Source organism: Cololabis saira, chromosome 8, assembly GCF_033807715.1.
Source record: "Cololabis saira isolate AMF1-May2022 chromosome 8, fColSai1.1, whole genome shotgun sequence".
Taxonomy (NCBI): Eukaryota; Metazoa; Chordata; class Actinopteri; order Beloniformes; family Belonidae; genus Cololabis; species Cololabis saira.
Genome location: NC_084594.1, coordinates 45,283,688 through 45,298,287, shown reverse-complemented (window position 1 = coordinate 45,298,287; position 14,600 = coordinate 45,283,688). Strand labels below are relative to the sequence as shown.

Genomic DNA, 14,600 nt, shown 5'->3' with positions numbered 1-14,600 from the left:
TATTTTGGTATTTTTTTATTTAACCTTTATTTAACCAGGTCGGTCCCGTTGAGATACAATGACCTCTTTTTCAAGGGAAGCCTGGCCAAGACAGCAGCCAGAAAAACATTTAAAGTGCAGCAATTAAAAACAGACACCACCAACTCATTCAATAAAATAATTCAATAAAATACTCAACACTCAACAAGATAAATAAAAATGTGTTCTAGGTTAAAACACAAGATTCAGAATTTACATTAAAACAACAACAAGTGTGAAAAGTAACTGCTGCAAGATCCTTCATATGGCTTTTCAAATGTCCAACAGAGATGATCCTTCAGATTGAGTGTCTTCTGTAGGGAGTTCAGGCAGCAGTTGCAAAGAACTTAAAACAGTGTTTACCTGGTTCAGAATGCACCTTTGGCACGTTTAGCAGATATAAATCATTGGAATGTAAGCAGTAATTGCTGTGGGTTCTGGAAATGTAGTTGCATAAATAATGTGGGAGTAGACCAAGGACTGCTTTCTAGATAAAACTGTTCCAGTGGATGAGACGGCGCGTCGTCAAAGTCGTCAAAATATTAAACAGGTTTCTAAGACCGCCCTTTTTTCCTCTTCGTAATATTACTAAAATGAGTAACATCTGTCTAAGGACTGAGCCAGAAAAACTGATCCATGCATTTGTTTTTTCAAGATTGGACTATCGTAATTCTTTATTATCAGGTTGTCCTAAAAACTCTCTCTATAACCTCCTCCTCACCTAGAATGGTACAGCCAGGGTTCTGAGGAGAACCGGCTGGAGAGATCCCCAGTTTCAGCTTCTCTCCATTAGCTGCCAGATCATTCATACTTCGTCTCCTCACATCTAAAGCTCTTAATGACCAACGTCCATCATATCTCAAAGAGCTCATAGTTCTATATTTTCTAAGCAGAGCACTTCAGACAGCACGTTTACTTATGGTACCTACAGTACTGGAGTTGTAAAATAAATCAGGGGGGATGGTGGATTTTATCATATGGGGACAGATAATTTGTGCTGATTACAAATAATATAATATATTACAAATAATAGCAGTGACCAAAACACCTGCAGAAATACTGCAGGAATGACATAGCAGCAGTTAAATGCAGCCTTCTGTAAGCTTTAAATATCCACTGGGCTTACATCAGAGCCGGCCCGGCGTTGATATGTTCCGCTACTGAGCAGGTAGAACCTTCAGGTATCAGGTTCCTCTCCTCTGGAAGCAGACACACCTCCCATGATGCACCTCTCCTCACTCGCCTCTCTTCTGCTCCAACTCTATTACTGACACTTGTTATGAACCCGTGTTCCTTCTTTCCAGCAGGGGTCCCTGATCTGTTGTGTTTGTTCTCTCCTCTTTCCTGTCCTCTCCACCTCCAACCGGTCCTTCCTGAGTCTGGCTCTGTCACACGGAGGGGAGTTTAGTCGCCCGGGGCTGGGTCAGGACAGGGGGCAAGAAAGATTGGTTCCAATCTGTTGGTTTCCTAAGTGAAGCAATAATAACTATTAATGTTAATTTATATATATATATATATATATATATATATATATATATATGTGGGTCAATGACGAATAAGGATTTTCAACAGGTCAATTTTAAAATAATAAAAAAAGAATACCTTTTGCAGTAGAATGTTGTGTACACCAAAATTCATATAAAAATTTTAAGTTAAGTGATTTCAGAGTTTTTTGTCAAGATGAATTGGCACTAGCCTTAAAAAAGCTCATGTGTTGCAACCATGATTCATATTAAAATAAATTAATTTCCTTAACATCTTAACATCTTCTTTTAAGTTTTCAGTATTATACAGATATTGTTTTTTTAATGGTCGCGCCACATGATATTTCATAAAATGGACATCAGTCAAACTTTGTTTGTATATTATGATGGAAATATAAATACAAATGTGTTGCAATCTTATACACTACAAGATATTCCAGAAATCATGCCAGATAGGGCAGAAGATTGATTTAAATACATTTAGAACAAAAACAACCAAAATCCCAAATAACTAGTATTTTTTGTAAAATTCAAGTGAGTCCATATGTGGCTATATATATATATATATATATATATATATATATATATATATATATACATACACACACACACACACACTTATATATATTTTTTTTCTTTTTTATTATATATTTTACTATATATATATATATATATATATATATATATATATATATATATATATATATATATATATATATATATATATATATATATATATATATATATAAATACATATATATATTTTTTTATATAATTTTTGTTTTTCTTCCCGTAGGCCTACCTTATGTTATATTATTACGGTTGGTCAGTCCAGAGATTTGATTGACAGCAGGGGGGCGGAGCTTCGGTAAACGTTGACAGTTACTGACCACGTGATACAAGTAGGACAGATGATCATCTTCATACAGACTCTGGTTTCTAATGTGCTGAAAGAGTTCCTTACATTTGTCTTGGGAGTCACTGCTGACCTGTAACGTCGATCGAGACTTTTCCTTTTTTTTTTAAGAAAAAAATGTAACAGATGTGCTAAAAATTTAAAACCTATGAGAGGAGAGAGTGGATTAAATGTGCGGAGTATCTCCAGATCAGGGTAAGCAGGTGCATGGTCCAGGTCTGGTCTAGTTCCGGTCCTGGTCCCGGTCCCGGTTCTGGTTCTGGTCCCGGTCCCGGTCCTGGTCCTGGTCCTGCACCGCTCTTCTTCCGGCTTGCCTGCAGGGCAGCGGGAGCGCGCCTGTGCGCGTCCCCGCGGCGGCTTTACTCGGCGCGTCTGTCTCCTTGAGCCCCGACAGGTCTGTGTGAACATGCTGCAGAATGAGAACGGGAAAGAGCCGCCTCCAGCAGCTGACGGAGCACCGCCGGACCCCCTGGGCCCCAGGGACCCCAGGAGCCCCAGGGACCACAGGAGCCCCGGGGACCCGGGGCCGGACCTGGACCCGGAGCCCCAGCACTTCCCCATGCCCGATCTACCCAAACTGGAGATTAAACGCAACGCAGTGACGGACGAGTACAAGATCTCCAGCCAGGTCCTGGGCCTGGGGATTAACGGCAAAGTGTTGGAGTGTTTTAATAAGAAGACGGGAGAGAAATGCGCTCTGAAGGTACAGTAGACTCCACTCACCTGCTGGAACTCTGTCATTACTCACTAATAACCAGAGCTGGTAAAGGAGCCAAAACCCGTACTCAAGTAAAAGTACTGTTACTTCAGAATAATATGACTCAAGTAGAAAGTAGTCATCCAAATAATTACTTGAGTAAAAGTAAAAAAGTACTTGGTGAAAAAACTACTCAAGTACTGAATAACTGTTGAGTAACGTCTGATTTATTTTTTTTAACACAACCATTCTAACAGACAAAAGTACAAAATAATCATCTTCAGGCAAATTAAATCAATAAAATAAATTAAAATTAATAAAAAATAGCTTAAATTAAAATAATCTTAAAGTGAATTCAAGTACTTTAATAAATAATAAAATAAATAAAATAATAACAGAATAAAAAAATAAATTAAGCACAAGTAGCACAAAATGTCAAGCCTTTGTACTTTTCTTTTTTAACCAGGCAGAACTAGAACAAACATGAACTCATAGAAACTCTGTGTGTGTTTGAGTCTGTGTAAATGTGACAAAACATGCAAAAACAAACATTTTTCCCAAAGAATCACCCAGTGATGTCATGAGATTGACGCGTACGCGGATAAAAGGGATAAAAGAAAAGTAACAGCTCAACGTAGCCTAATGTAGCGGAGTAAGAGGAACAGTTTCTTCTTCACAAATCTACTAGTAAAAGTAAAAAGTATAGTGATTCAAAACTACTCCTAAAAGTACCAAATTTCCCAAAACTTACTCAAGTACATGTAACGGAGTAAATGTAACTCGTTACTACCACCTCTGCTGATAACTATCCTGCTGTCCTCTCTGACAGGACAAACCACCAGCTTACATTGTTTTATGATGATGCGGTTAGATTTTGTTTGGTGTCAAAACTCAGAATCAGAATCATGTTTATTTGGCCAAGTCAGGTCAAACAAGACATGGAATTTGACTCGGTTATTTTCGCTCACTGTACAGTAAATAGGCAATAGACAAATGACGGCTCTTATTAACATATGTGCAATTTAAAAAAAAAAAGAAATGTGCATCAGTATGAGGTAGACATGATTATTGAAAGGTGCATTGTTACAGCATATGATGTGGTTGTTATTATTGCACATTGATTGATTACCAGTTTGGAATAACAGGAACCGGTATGTGATTATTTGTTTCAAACGCTTAAAACGTGTCAGTTTAGGGAATGGAAGTAGTACCAGATCAGTTATTTTACTTTAGAAACCCTCTCTCTTATTGAAATACATCCTGGTGTGGAGGGATGGCTGTGGGCTCGGACTTTATTATACTGTTGTAGTATACAGGCTCAGAAATACTTTTTTTTTTTTTAACTTTCTAACTTGTCTGCATATATATTAATGGTTAATACCATGTTGGTAAAAACCTAAGGCATATATATATATATATATATATATATATATATATATATATATATATATATATATATATATATATATATATATATATATATATATATATATATATATATATATATACATATATATACATATATATACACACACACACACACATACATACACACACACATACATTTTTAATATATAATATAGATCATATATATTTTAATATATCATTATATTTATTTTATTAATATATATATATATATATATATATATATATATATATATATATATATATATATATATATATTTTTTTTTAATATATATATTTTTATAATAAGGCTAAGAAATACTTAAAGCTAGGGTCTACGATTTTACATATTATACATTTTTATCAAAATCATTTATAAGGTTGTTATGGCCCAATAGTGTTACCTACGAAATATAATTAGCAAAAAGAACCAAAAGAAAATATTTCTTCTATCTGCTGTAAGCCTGTAAAGAAGTCAACCAATAGACGCCATTCGGCCTATTGGTCAGTCTGCTTGAATGTCAGTGATTGGACAGTCCTCACCTACTCCCCGCCTCCCAAAGTACGGCAACACCAAGGACCACTGGCTCCGGCAGTCTCCACAATTTGCATCTGTGGACATTTGAATGAGTAACATGGTGTCATGGTTCGGTTTGCTGAGGACCCAAGTGCAGGAGAGCAGAGTAGGAGGCCGGAGGCAGGAGTTCACAACAAAAAGGGTTTATTTTCAAAAACAAGAACAAAAAGCGCTGCTTTGCAGGATGGCAAAAACCTCCAAGAACAAGAATCAAAAACTACCAACCACATGGGAAACACGGAGGGAGGAAACAGTACGGTCCGACAGGGGACAAAGGAATGACAAGACCTATACTGAGGGGATAACGAGACATGACGAGACACAGGTGCAGACACAATCAGGGCAGATGGGACACAGGCGGAGCAGGACAGAAACTGAAGGCTGGGGGGAATGTCAACCTTGACACATGGTATTTTACCTGTGATTCCATTGTTGTATCTTGGTGTTTTCTTGTTTTTCTCACGCAGACACGAACAATCACCAACACACACGGCTCCGCGTTGTATTTGTTTTCCAATGGACCTTTATAGTGATTTCAATCCGGCGCCGCTTGTTTTTGGTCCTGCTGGCTCCCGTACCAGAGGGGGGGTGAGGAGGCGGGAGCTTCATGTGAGGCAGAGCACAGGGGGGAGGGAGTTTGTGTGGGGAGTAGGTGTCTTTTTTTTTAAAACTCAAGATCGTAGACCCTAGCTTTAAAGAAACGCCGACTGTCTGATATGCATTTGGCCCAAATGATTTGAGATGAAACGCATAACTGACGATAGAATCTACAGGACTGTCTCAGAAAATTAGAATATTGTGATTTTCTGTAATGCAATTACAAAAACTAAAATGTCATACATTCTGGATTCATTACAAATCAACTGAAATATTGCAAGCCTTTTATTATTTTAATATTGCTGATCATGGCTTACAGCTTTAGAAAACTCAAATATCCTATCTCAAAAACTTTTAATATTCTGGGAATCTTAATCTTAAACTGTAAGCCATAATCAGCAATATTAAAATAATAAAAGGCTTGCAATATTTCAGTTGATTTGTAATGAATCCAGAATGTATGACATTTTTGTTTTTGTAATTGCATTACAGAAAATAAAGAACTTTATCACAATATTCTAATTTTCTGAGACAGTCCTGTATGTGACCGGCAAGTGTTTTTTTTTTTTTTTTTTTTTTTTTTTATATTGAGGCCAGTGGGGTGGCCAGCAAATTTGTAGGGGGGGCCATGGCCACCCTTCCCCCCCCTGGTGGCGCCACTGGCTGAGAGGTTCTGCTGCGGTTCCACTACTCCGTGACCTCCTGGGTCCGGCTTCCTTCATGCTTTCTGCTTTTGCATGTATGCGTGTGTGCACTTTGCAGACTGGAGGACGTGGAAGTTCTGCCCGTGACAGGATCACGTGCCGGTCCGTCAGCGCAGGTCTGTGGTACCTGAGGAGACTGTGCGCGGTGGAGACTCCGTTTGGCTGACACCTGTCACCACTGATTATTATGCAGGCTTATGGTAATCCATGTGCACCTGAGGGTCAAACCAGGCAGCAGTATCATCATGTTCCTTAATGACATCAAAGTATGAGCAGAAATTAATTTGAGAATGGACAAATACAAAAATACAAAATAATCATCTTCAGGCAAATTAAATCAATAAAATAATACAATAAATTAAATGAATAAAAAATAAAAAATAGCTTAACTTAAAATAATCTTAAAGTAAATTCAAGTACTTTAATACATAATAAAATAAATAAAATAATAACAGAATAAAAAAATAAATTAAGCACAAGTAGCACAAAATTTCCAGCCTTTGTACTTTTCTTTTTTAACCAGAACTAGAACAAACATGAACTCATAGAAACTCTGTGTGTGTTTGAGTCTGTGTAAATGTGACAAAACATGCAAAAACAAACATTTTTCCCAAAGAATCACCCAGTGATGTCATGAGATTGACGCGTATGTGGATAAAAGGGATAAAAGAAAAGTAACAGCTCAACGTAGCCTAATGTAGCGGAGTAAGAGGAACAGTTTCTTCTTCACAAATCTACTCAAGTAAAAGTAAAAAGTATAGTGATTCAAAACTACTCCTAAAAGTACAACATTTCCCAAAACTTACTCAAGTAAATGTAACGGAGTAAATGGAACTCGTTACTACCACCTCTGATTATACCTGTCCATGAATCCCAGGAAATCAATCAGTTATCTGGACACAAGTATGTTTTCAAGGCTTGAAGACCTGGATGACCCAAACTCTCTCCTACAGTTAAGAATCTGTCCTTACATTCACATATTAAACAGGTTTCTAGGACCGCCCTTTTTTCACCTTCGTAATATTGCTAAAATGAGTAACATCCTGTCTAAGGACTGAGCCAGAAAAATCAACCCACCTTATTCACGCTCTGAAAGACATGGGTTTCTGAGGAACCTGTTCAAAGGTTTTTAGGGAGCACCAAAGAATAGAATACTTTATTGTCATTATACACGGGTACACAGTGAGATTAAAAGCAGCATCACCTCTCCAGTGCAAGACAGTGCAAACAATAAGAAATATAAGATTATAAGAAATATGAATAATATAAAAAATATAAAAAAAAGGTTAAGGTGCATTTTGAATAGTGAAATCAAGACCTGAGATCCTATCTACAGATAATAACATATGTGGTGGAATATTGCTCAGGTAGTCCGGGAAAAAGTATTGCACGGTAAAAACACTGACTGTGTTTCCATGCATCAATAACCCTTTTAAAACCTGAATATTGGCAATAACCCGAATTTGCACGGCCATGTAAACACCAATAACCCCTTTGAATAACCTGAATTTGCTCATATTCGGGTTTTTAAAAACCCGAATATGAGCCCTGGGTTACTCCTTTAAAGGAGCTTGAGGTTCCTTTTAAGAAATGAGACTCTCTAGCGCCACCCTTCGCCACGACGGCCGTTGGGGGTACTGCAGCCAACAGTGAAGCCGGCACGGGAGAACGGGGAGAACGTGCATGCAGCGTCATGTGACGTCACATCCACAGGACAGCGCGGGAAATTCGGGACCGAATTGCAGCACATTTTGCAGCACACAGCCTGTTCAAGGCAAAGGAGAGATACACTAGAGGAAACATTCTTTTTGGTTTGGAACGCTTCATCTGACATTATTACTAGAAAACTTAAAACGTATACGAATTTTTTTCATAAATCCTGCCTCAATCCGGCCTCAAGCTCCTTTAAAACCTGAATATTGGGTCATGTAAACGCCAAACAGAATATCTCCATCAAACGGAACAGGAATTAGTTTTCTGCTCATGCTCTGTTCACAAGGAATCCTGGTCTTTTGAGTCCAGGAAGTTCTTATAAACACGGAGAAACCAAGACCAGGAGGAGACTAATCACTTCATAAATGTAATGAAGGATATGAACATTTCTGCATTTGTAGACAGTAGAAAGTACCGGGATAGCCAGATTTACAAGAAAGTTAGCGAAAAGTTGCGCAAAGCAGCATTTGTTTTGAGTTTGGATACAGGAAGAAGAAGCAGAAATGACGGGAATTCCGTCAAATTGTTCTCCATGCGTCGCTGGTTTGATCCAGATATCCTGAATGATTAATTACCATGTAAACGGAATATTCTGAATGTTTCAGTAACCGGAATATTAGCAATAACCCGAATTTTGACTTCATGTAAACGTAGTCAGTAATTGCACATGAAGGCACACTATCTGGGAATGGCACAATTCAGAGAACTCCTGTTTCCCGTGGTGCCAGTCCCGCTGGAGCGGGCCCTGGGCCTGGTGAGCTGGAGCTGTACTGTAGTTTGTGCTGGCGTTGCTGTGGGGTGATGGTGCAGAGGAGCAGCACCGTCCACACCACGTCGTGTTACATCCCCATTTCACTGCTGTGCTCGTACATCTATGCAAATGCATCCTCCAACCAACCTGTTTGACAAGAGAGACTGGAAAAAATGGCAAAAACAAAAAAGCGAACTGTAGTTTTGGGCTTATTTGTGTTTGCACATTCGTATGGTGAGGTTTTTCTCCCACTAGGGGAGTTTCTTTTACCTGCCATTGTTTATGTAATAATTGCTCGGTGGGTCATGTTCTGGTCTCTGGAAAGATTTAAATTGGTGTGTGCACTCAAAACACCGTCACTTCAGCACAGTCCAGGTCCTATAGAGACAACTTCTGTTGTAATAGACGCTATATAGATCAAATTGAATTGAATTGAAAATTGAATGTAAGTAAACATGTACCGAGGATTCAATTCATTTCAATTTTATTTATATAGCGTCTATTACAACTGAAGTTGTCTCTATAGGACCTGGACTGTGCTGAAGTGACGGTGTTTTGAGTGCACACACCAATTTAAATGTTTCTTTGTTGTTGTTCCTTCTAATCTAGAGGTAAATAAAACAGAAGTACAACAAAATTCAAATTTCTGTTGTGGACAGGATGTAACCAGACGACCGGCTCGCTGGGTTTTTAATTAAGTTGCTCCGGGGGATAAACGTAATGGATTGATATAGATTTAATCAGCTTTGGAACACAGCTGGCAGGTAGCCATCCCTTTAATGTAATTCAGTTACAGTGATCTTTTAACTCAGATTTGTCCAATTTGGACGCAGGACACAGGTCTCCTCTTGCCTTGTGGACGGCGTCTCCAGCGCCTCCATCTACAGCGGGTGCTGTCGGAGCGCAGGTCTGGGCTCTCGGCCCGGTGACACACCGTTGGACCTTAAAGAGGTTCTTTGTACCCACACAAATAAATAAGTGGAAGTGGATTTGACAGTTTGTTCTCACATTCACATGAAACACACCTCTCTTTTCAAGTCTGCAGTTAGGGTCCAAAAGGACCGTAACTGGGGTTCACTTCAATAAGGCCCTGTCCCAATCCCCCCTAGTCCTACTTTTCACCCCTACCCCTAAATTTTGCGTGTTCCCATGAGGGTAGTGGTGTCCCAATTCCTCTTTTCACCTAGGGCTAGTGGACATAACGAGGGCTAGTGGACATAACGAGGGCTAGTGGACATAACGAGGGCTAGTGGACATAACGAGGGCTAGTGGACATAACGAGGGCTAGTGAGTATGAATCTAGCCCTTCAGAGCGAGGGGTTTCAGATGCTGACTCACCGACCGAGGGCCAGAAAAATTTCCCAGAATGCTTTATGTCATCATTTGCAGACTCAATCAAACAAAAAAACATGGCGGACATTTGTCATTTTTTGTGAATAAAATCAATATTTTGAGTTAGTTTCTGCATAAAAATGCGTTTTGATTACATTTGTAGCGAGAAATATATATTTTACTTTCATAATTCACTCAGTGAATGTACATAATCACTCGCTTGCCCGTTGTTGCGAAGATCTCGCCAGAATAAAGGCTGATTTATGGTTCCGCGTTACACCAACGCAGAGCCTACGACGTAGGTTACGCGGCGACGCACGCCGTACGCTGTACGCCGTACCCTACGCCGTAGGCCCCGCGTTGATTTAACGCAGAACCATAAATCAGCTCCCGAGCCGGCGGCTCTAGATATCCCCCGAAAACATCGGAGCAAATTTCTTAACAGGCGTTATTTGGATAAACTGAGCCCAGGTTGGGGATTTTAATGGATAATTTACGCCTGAAAAAATATTAAAACTTAATAAAGTGGCATATTAACAGCGCTACAGCTGAAATTAAAACAGCTTTTATCTCTGGGCTTCCTGATATGGTGTGACGTTTGTGCAAACGTAACTACGCAGTCGCTTACGTACCCGAACGTAAACCACGCAGTGACGTAGCAAGTGGTGTCCCAATCCCTAGGGAACATTACAAGGGCCCTACCTATTTTTAGGGCTAGTGGTAGTGAGTGAGGGCTAGTGGTAGAAAGTAGGGGGTGTATTGGGATTGGCCCTTAATCTAACACGTAAACATATTGCACTTAACCCTTTCCTTAAGAAAAGTAGTTGAACTATATCTTTGGACTTGACTTGGAAGCGTGTAGCCCTTTCCCATCAGGGGTTAAGTGAGTTTTAAGAGGGTTTATGGTTGTGAGCCAGGGGTCGATCCGAGCCTCAGTGTTTGATCAGCGCCGCTTGATAGAACAACTTTACTGGGGACTTTATGAGCAGCGCTTTATTGGAGAAGGTTGTAAAGATAAATCCCATTTTTATGAAGATGTACACACCGTCCTGGTCATATCCACTAATATTTAATAGAGACTAAACTTCTTTGAGCAAATGAAGCGTATCTGTGTTTGGTTATTTGTGAAATGAGATTCTGGTGAGAGTTCATTTGCCATTAAACTCAGTGGGGCTTGTCAGGTTAGGTGCACGGATCAGTTTAAGTGTCAGGACACAGTTGATTAGTTTATATGTTTAACTGACACCTGGAGTCCAGCAGAAGATAAGCTGTCTCATTCTCCAGCCTTCTTCCTTCGTGTTTTCTGTGTGTCATTTTGTTTTTACCGGTATGACTTCGCTCCAGGAAATTAAGGAAACAAGATCACAAACTGTCTGCTCAGACGGAGGTCATAAAGCCATAAAAGGCACACGCAGAAACAAACCTGCCCACTGCTTTTGCTCACTAGAATTCAGTGGGCGAAGCTGTAGATCAGACAAGCTTAAGTCACCGGAAACCCCGAACTTCTTCTTTCAACACCCTGTACTGAACTTCTCGCTTCCTCTTCAGTTTAAGCCGACTGAAACATTGGCGTTAGAGTTAGACTAACCAGCCACCGTTCTCTTCTCACCTGCTAGTTTTACTCGGCTTCCTTTTACTCTATCTAAACTCTTATATAAGGTTCTTAATCATTTGCGGTCACATCTTAACTTGACTGCTCTGGCTTAGAAGTTCCTATCTGTCAGATAGGAACTTTTCTGTTCATTTACGACAATACTCCTCAGCTGTCACATCTGAGGTTCCTCATGGCTCCATATTAGGCCTTGTTCCTTTCTCTTTATAGACACTTCCTTTGGGATCTATTTCTAAAAAAAACACACCTCTTTTCATTGTTTTGCAGAAGATCTTCACATCTATCTGCCTATAAAATTACAGGACTGTCTCAGAAAATTAGAATATTGTGATAAAGTTCTTTATTTTCTGTAATGCAATTAAAAAAACAAAAATGTCATACATTCTGGATTCATTACAAATCAACTGAAATATTGCAAGCCTTTTATTATTTTAATATTGCTGATTATGGCTTACAGTTTAAGATTAAGATTCCCAGAATATTCTAATTTTTTGAGATAGGATATTTGAGTTTTCTTAAGCTGCAAGCCATGATCAGCAATATTAAAATAATAAAAGGCTTGCAATATTTCAGTTGATTTGTAATGAATCCAGAATGTATGACATTTTTGCATTACAGAAAATAAAGGACTTTATCACAATATTCTAATTTTCTGAGACAGTCCTGTAGATGGTTATGTGCTGAACTGTTTTTGTTTGAAAGTCTAAGCTGCTAGATGGTTATGACAGTGTTAAAGTCTTACTGTCATTCATCTGGAAGGAACCTTGGTGTGCTGTATTTAAATTTGATTAACAGATTAGTTCAGTTGCCAAGATCAGTTTTTTTCCACTAACCCTCCCCGGGAGGTAAAGGCCTCACGCCATGCTTTTATTGCATCTGGTCTAGATTATTGTAATTCTGTATACTGGTCTTGATCAGTCATCGCTACGGCATTTGCAGGTGGTAAAAAATGCAGCAGCTCGCCTGCTGACGGGAAAAAAACCATTTGATCATATCACTCCTATTCTGGCCTCCTGACACTGGCTCCCTGTCCGTTTCAGGGTCCAGTTGAAGCTTTTCTGAGCGGTTTTTAAACGTGTCACAGGCTTGGCTCCACCCTTCTAGTGTGAGCTGGTAAAGCCTCCTACTCTGAGCTCTGAGCTCCACTAACCAACCGGCTGCTCCCTGATCCTCCCAGACGGAGACTGAAGCAGCAGGAGACGGAGGAGTGTCGGTGGCAGCACAACACTTGAAACACTTTTTAATAATAGAACTGCACGCATGCTTGATCATTTAAAGCTCTCCTGAAATCATTTTTCATTTCAATGGCTTTGAGTCCCAGCTGAGCAAACTGTCAGGACTGTTTTTCTTTTTATTAATGAATGAATGAATGTATTTACGTAGTTGTTTTGGTCTTTTACTGCATCAGGTTTATTGTTCTTCATTTAATATTTATTATTGATTTTCTTGGGTTTTATCTGTGCAGTTGTGCAGAATGGGGGTCAGCTCCTTGATTTAAACCTGTTATATAAATAGATTTTTTGGGCTCTAGTGGCCCTTTATTCAAGTTGCAGACAGGAAGGGGGTAGAGAGAGAATGGGGATGGGTGAAGAAAGGTGCGCAGGCTGGGATTCAAACCTGCGACCGCTGCAGGAGGATTGTAGCCTCACGTGAAGCCGTCGTGAACCCTTCGGACTTCTCTGTCACTCCATTTCACCACGGTGCAGTTCCCCCTGTGACCGCTAGGTCGCGATCATTTCCTGAATGGTCTATCCGACTTTTTACGGTCACAGTGAATCAAAGAGATAAGGACAACTATCCATCCATCCATCCATCCATCCATCCATCCATCCATCCATCCATCCATCCATCCATCCATCCATCCATCAATCCATCCATCCATCCATCCATCCCTCACTCATCTTCTTCCGCTTATCCGTTCCCGGGTCGCGGGGGCAGCAGTCTCAGCAGGGATGCCCAGACTTCCTTCACCCCAGACACTTCCTCCAGCTCTTCCTCCATCTCTTCCTCCAGCTCTTCCTCCATCTCTTCCTCCAGCTCTTCCTCCATCTCTTCCTCCAGCTCTTCCTCCAGCTCTTCCTCCAGCTCTTCCTCCATCTCTTCCTCCAGCTCTTCCTCCATCTCTTCCTCCAGCTCTTCCTCCATCTCTTCCTCCAGCTCTTCCTCCAGCTCTTCCTCCAGCTCTTCCTCCATCTCTTCCTCCAGCTCTTCCTCCATCTCTTCCTCCAGCTCTTCTTCCAGCTCTTCCTCCATCTCTTCCTCCAGCTCTTCCTCCATCTCTTCCTCCATCTCTTCCTCCAGCTCTTCCTCCAGCTCTTCTTCCAGCTCTTCCTCCAGCTCTTCCTCCAGCTCTTCCTCCATCTCTTCCTCCAGCTCTTCCTCCATCTCTTCCTCCAGCTCCTCCGAGGGGAGTCTGAGGCGTTCCCAGGCCAGTCTAGAGACATAGTCTCTCCAGCGTGTCCTGGGTCTTCCCCGGGGTCTCCTCCCAGAGGGACATGCCTGGAACACCTCCCTAAGGAGGAGGGACATGCCTGGAACACCTCCCTAGGGAGGAGGGACATGCCTGGAACACCTCCATAGGGAGGAGGGACATGCCTGGAACACCTCCCTAGGGAGGAGGGACATGCCTGGAACACCTCCCTAGGGAGGAGGGACATGCCTGGAACACCTCCCTAGGGAGGAGGGACATGCCTGGAACGCCTCCCTAGGGAGGAGGGACATGCCTGGAACACCTCCCTAGGGAGGAGGGACATGTCTGGAACACCTCCCTAGGGAGGAGGGGCATGCCTGGAACA

The 14,600-nt window shown here is 40.7% G+C and overlaps 1 protein-coding gene and 1 long non-coding RNA gene across 2 annotated transcripts in view; one reads left to right on the top strand and one right to left on the bottom strand.

The window, feature by feature from the left end:
* Nucleotides 1-2,770, bottom strand: LOC133449042 (uncharacterized). Its single transcript, XR_009782996.1, has 2 exons — nt 2,305-2,770; nt 1-1,485 (listed from the first exon to the last, which is right to left on the bottom strand). It is a non-coding gene; the product is annotated as an uncharacterized LOC133449042 (long non-coding RNA).
* mapkapk3 (MAPK activated protein kinase 3) overlaps nt 2,438-14,600 on the top strand; it is a 39,500-nt gene continuing 27,337 nt past the window's right edge. The window contains exon 1 of the mRNA XM_061728106.1: nt 2,438-3,121. Within this exon, the coding sequence (XP_061584090.1) occupies nt 2,825-3,121 (297 nt within the window). The 5' untranslated portion in view covers nt 2,438-2,824. The remainder of the gene's footprint in view (nt 3,122-14,600) is intronic.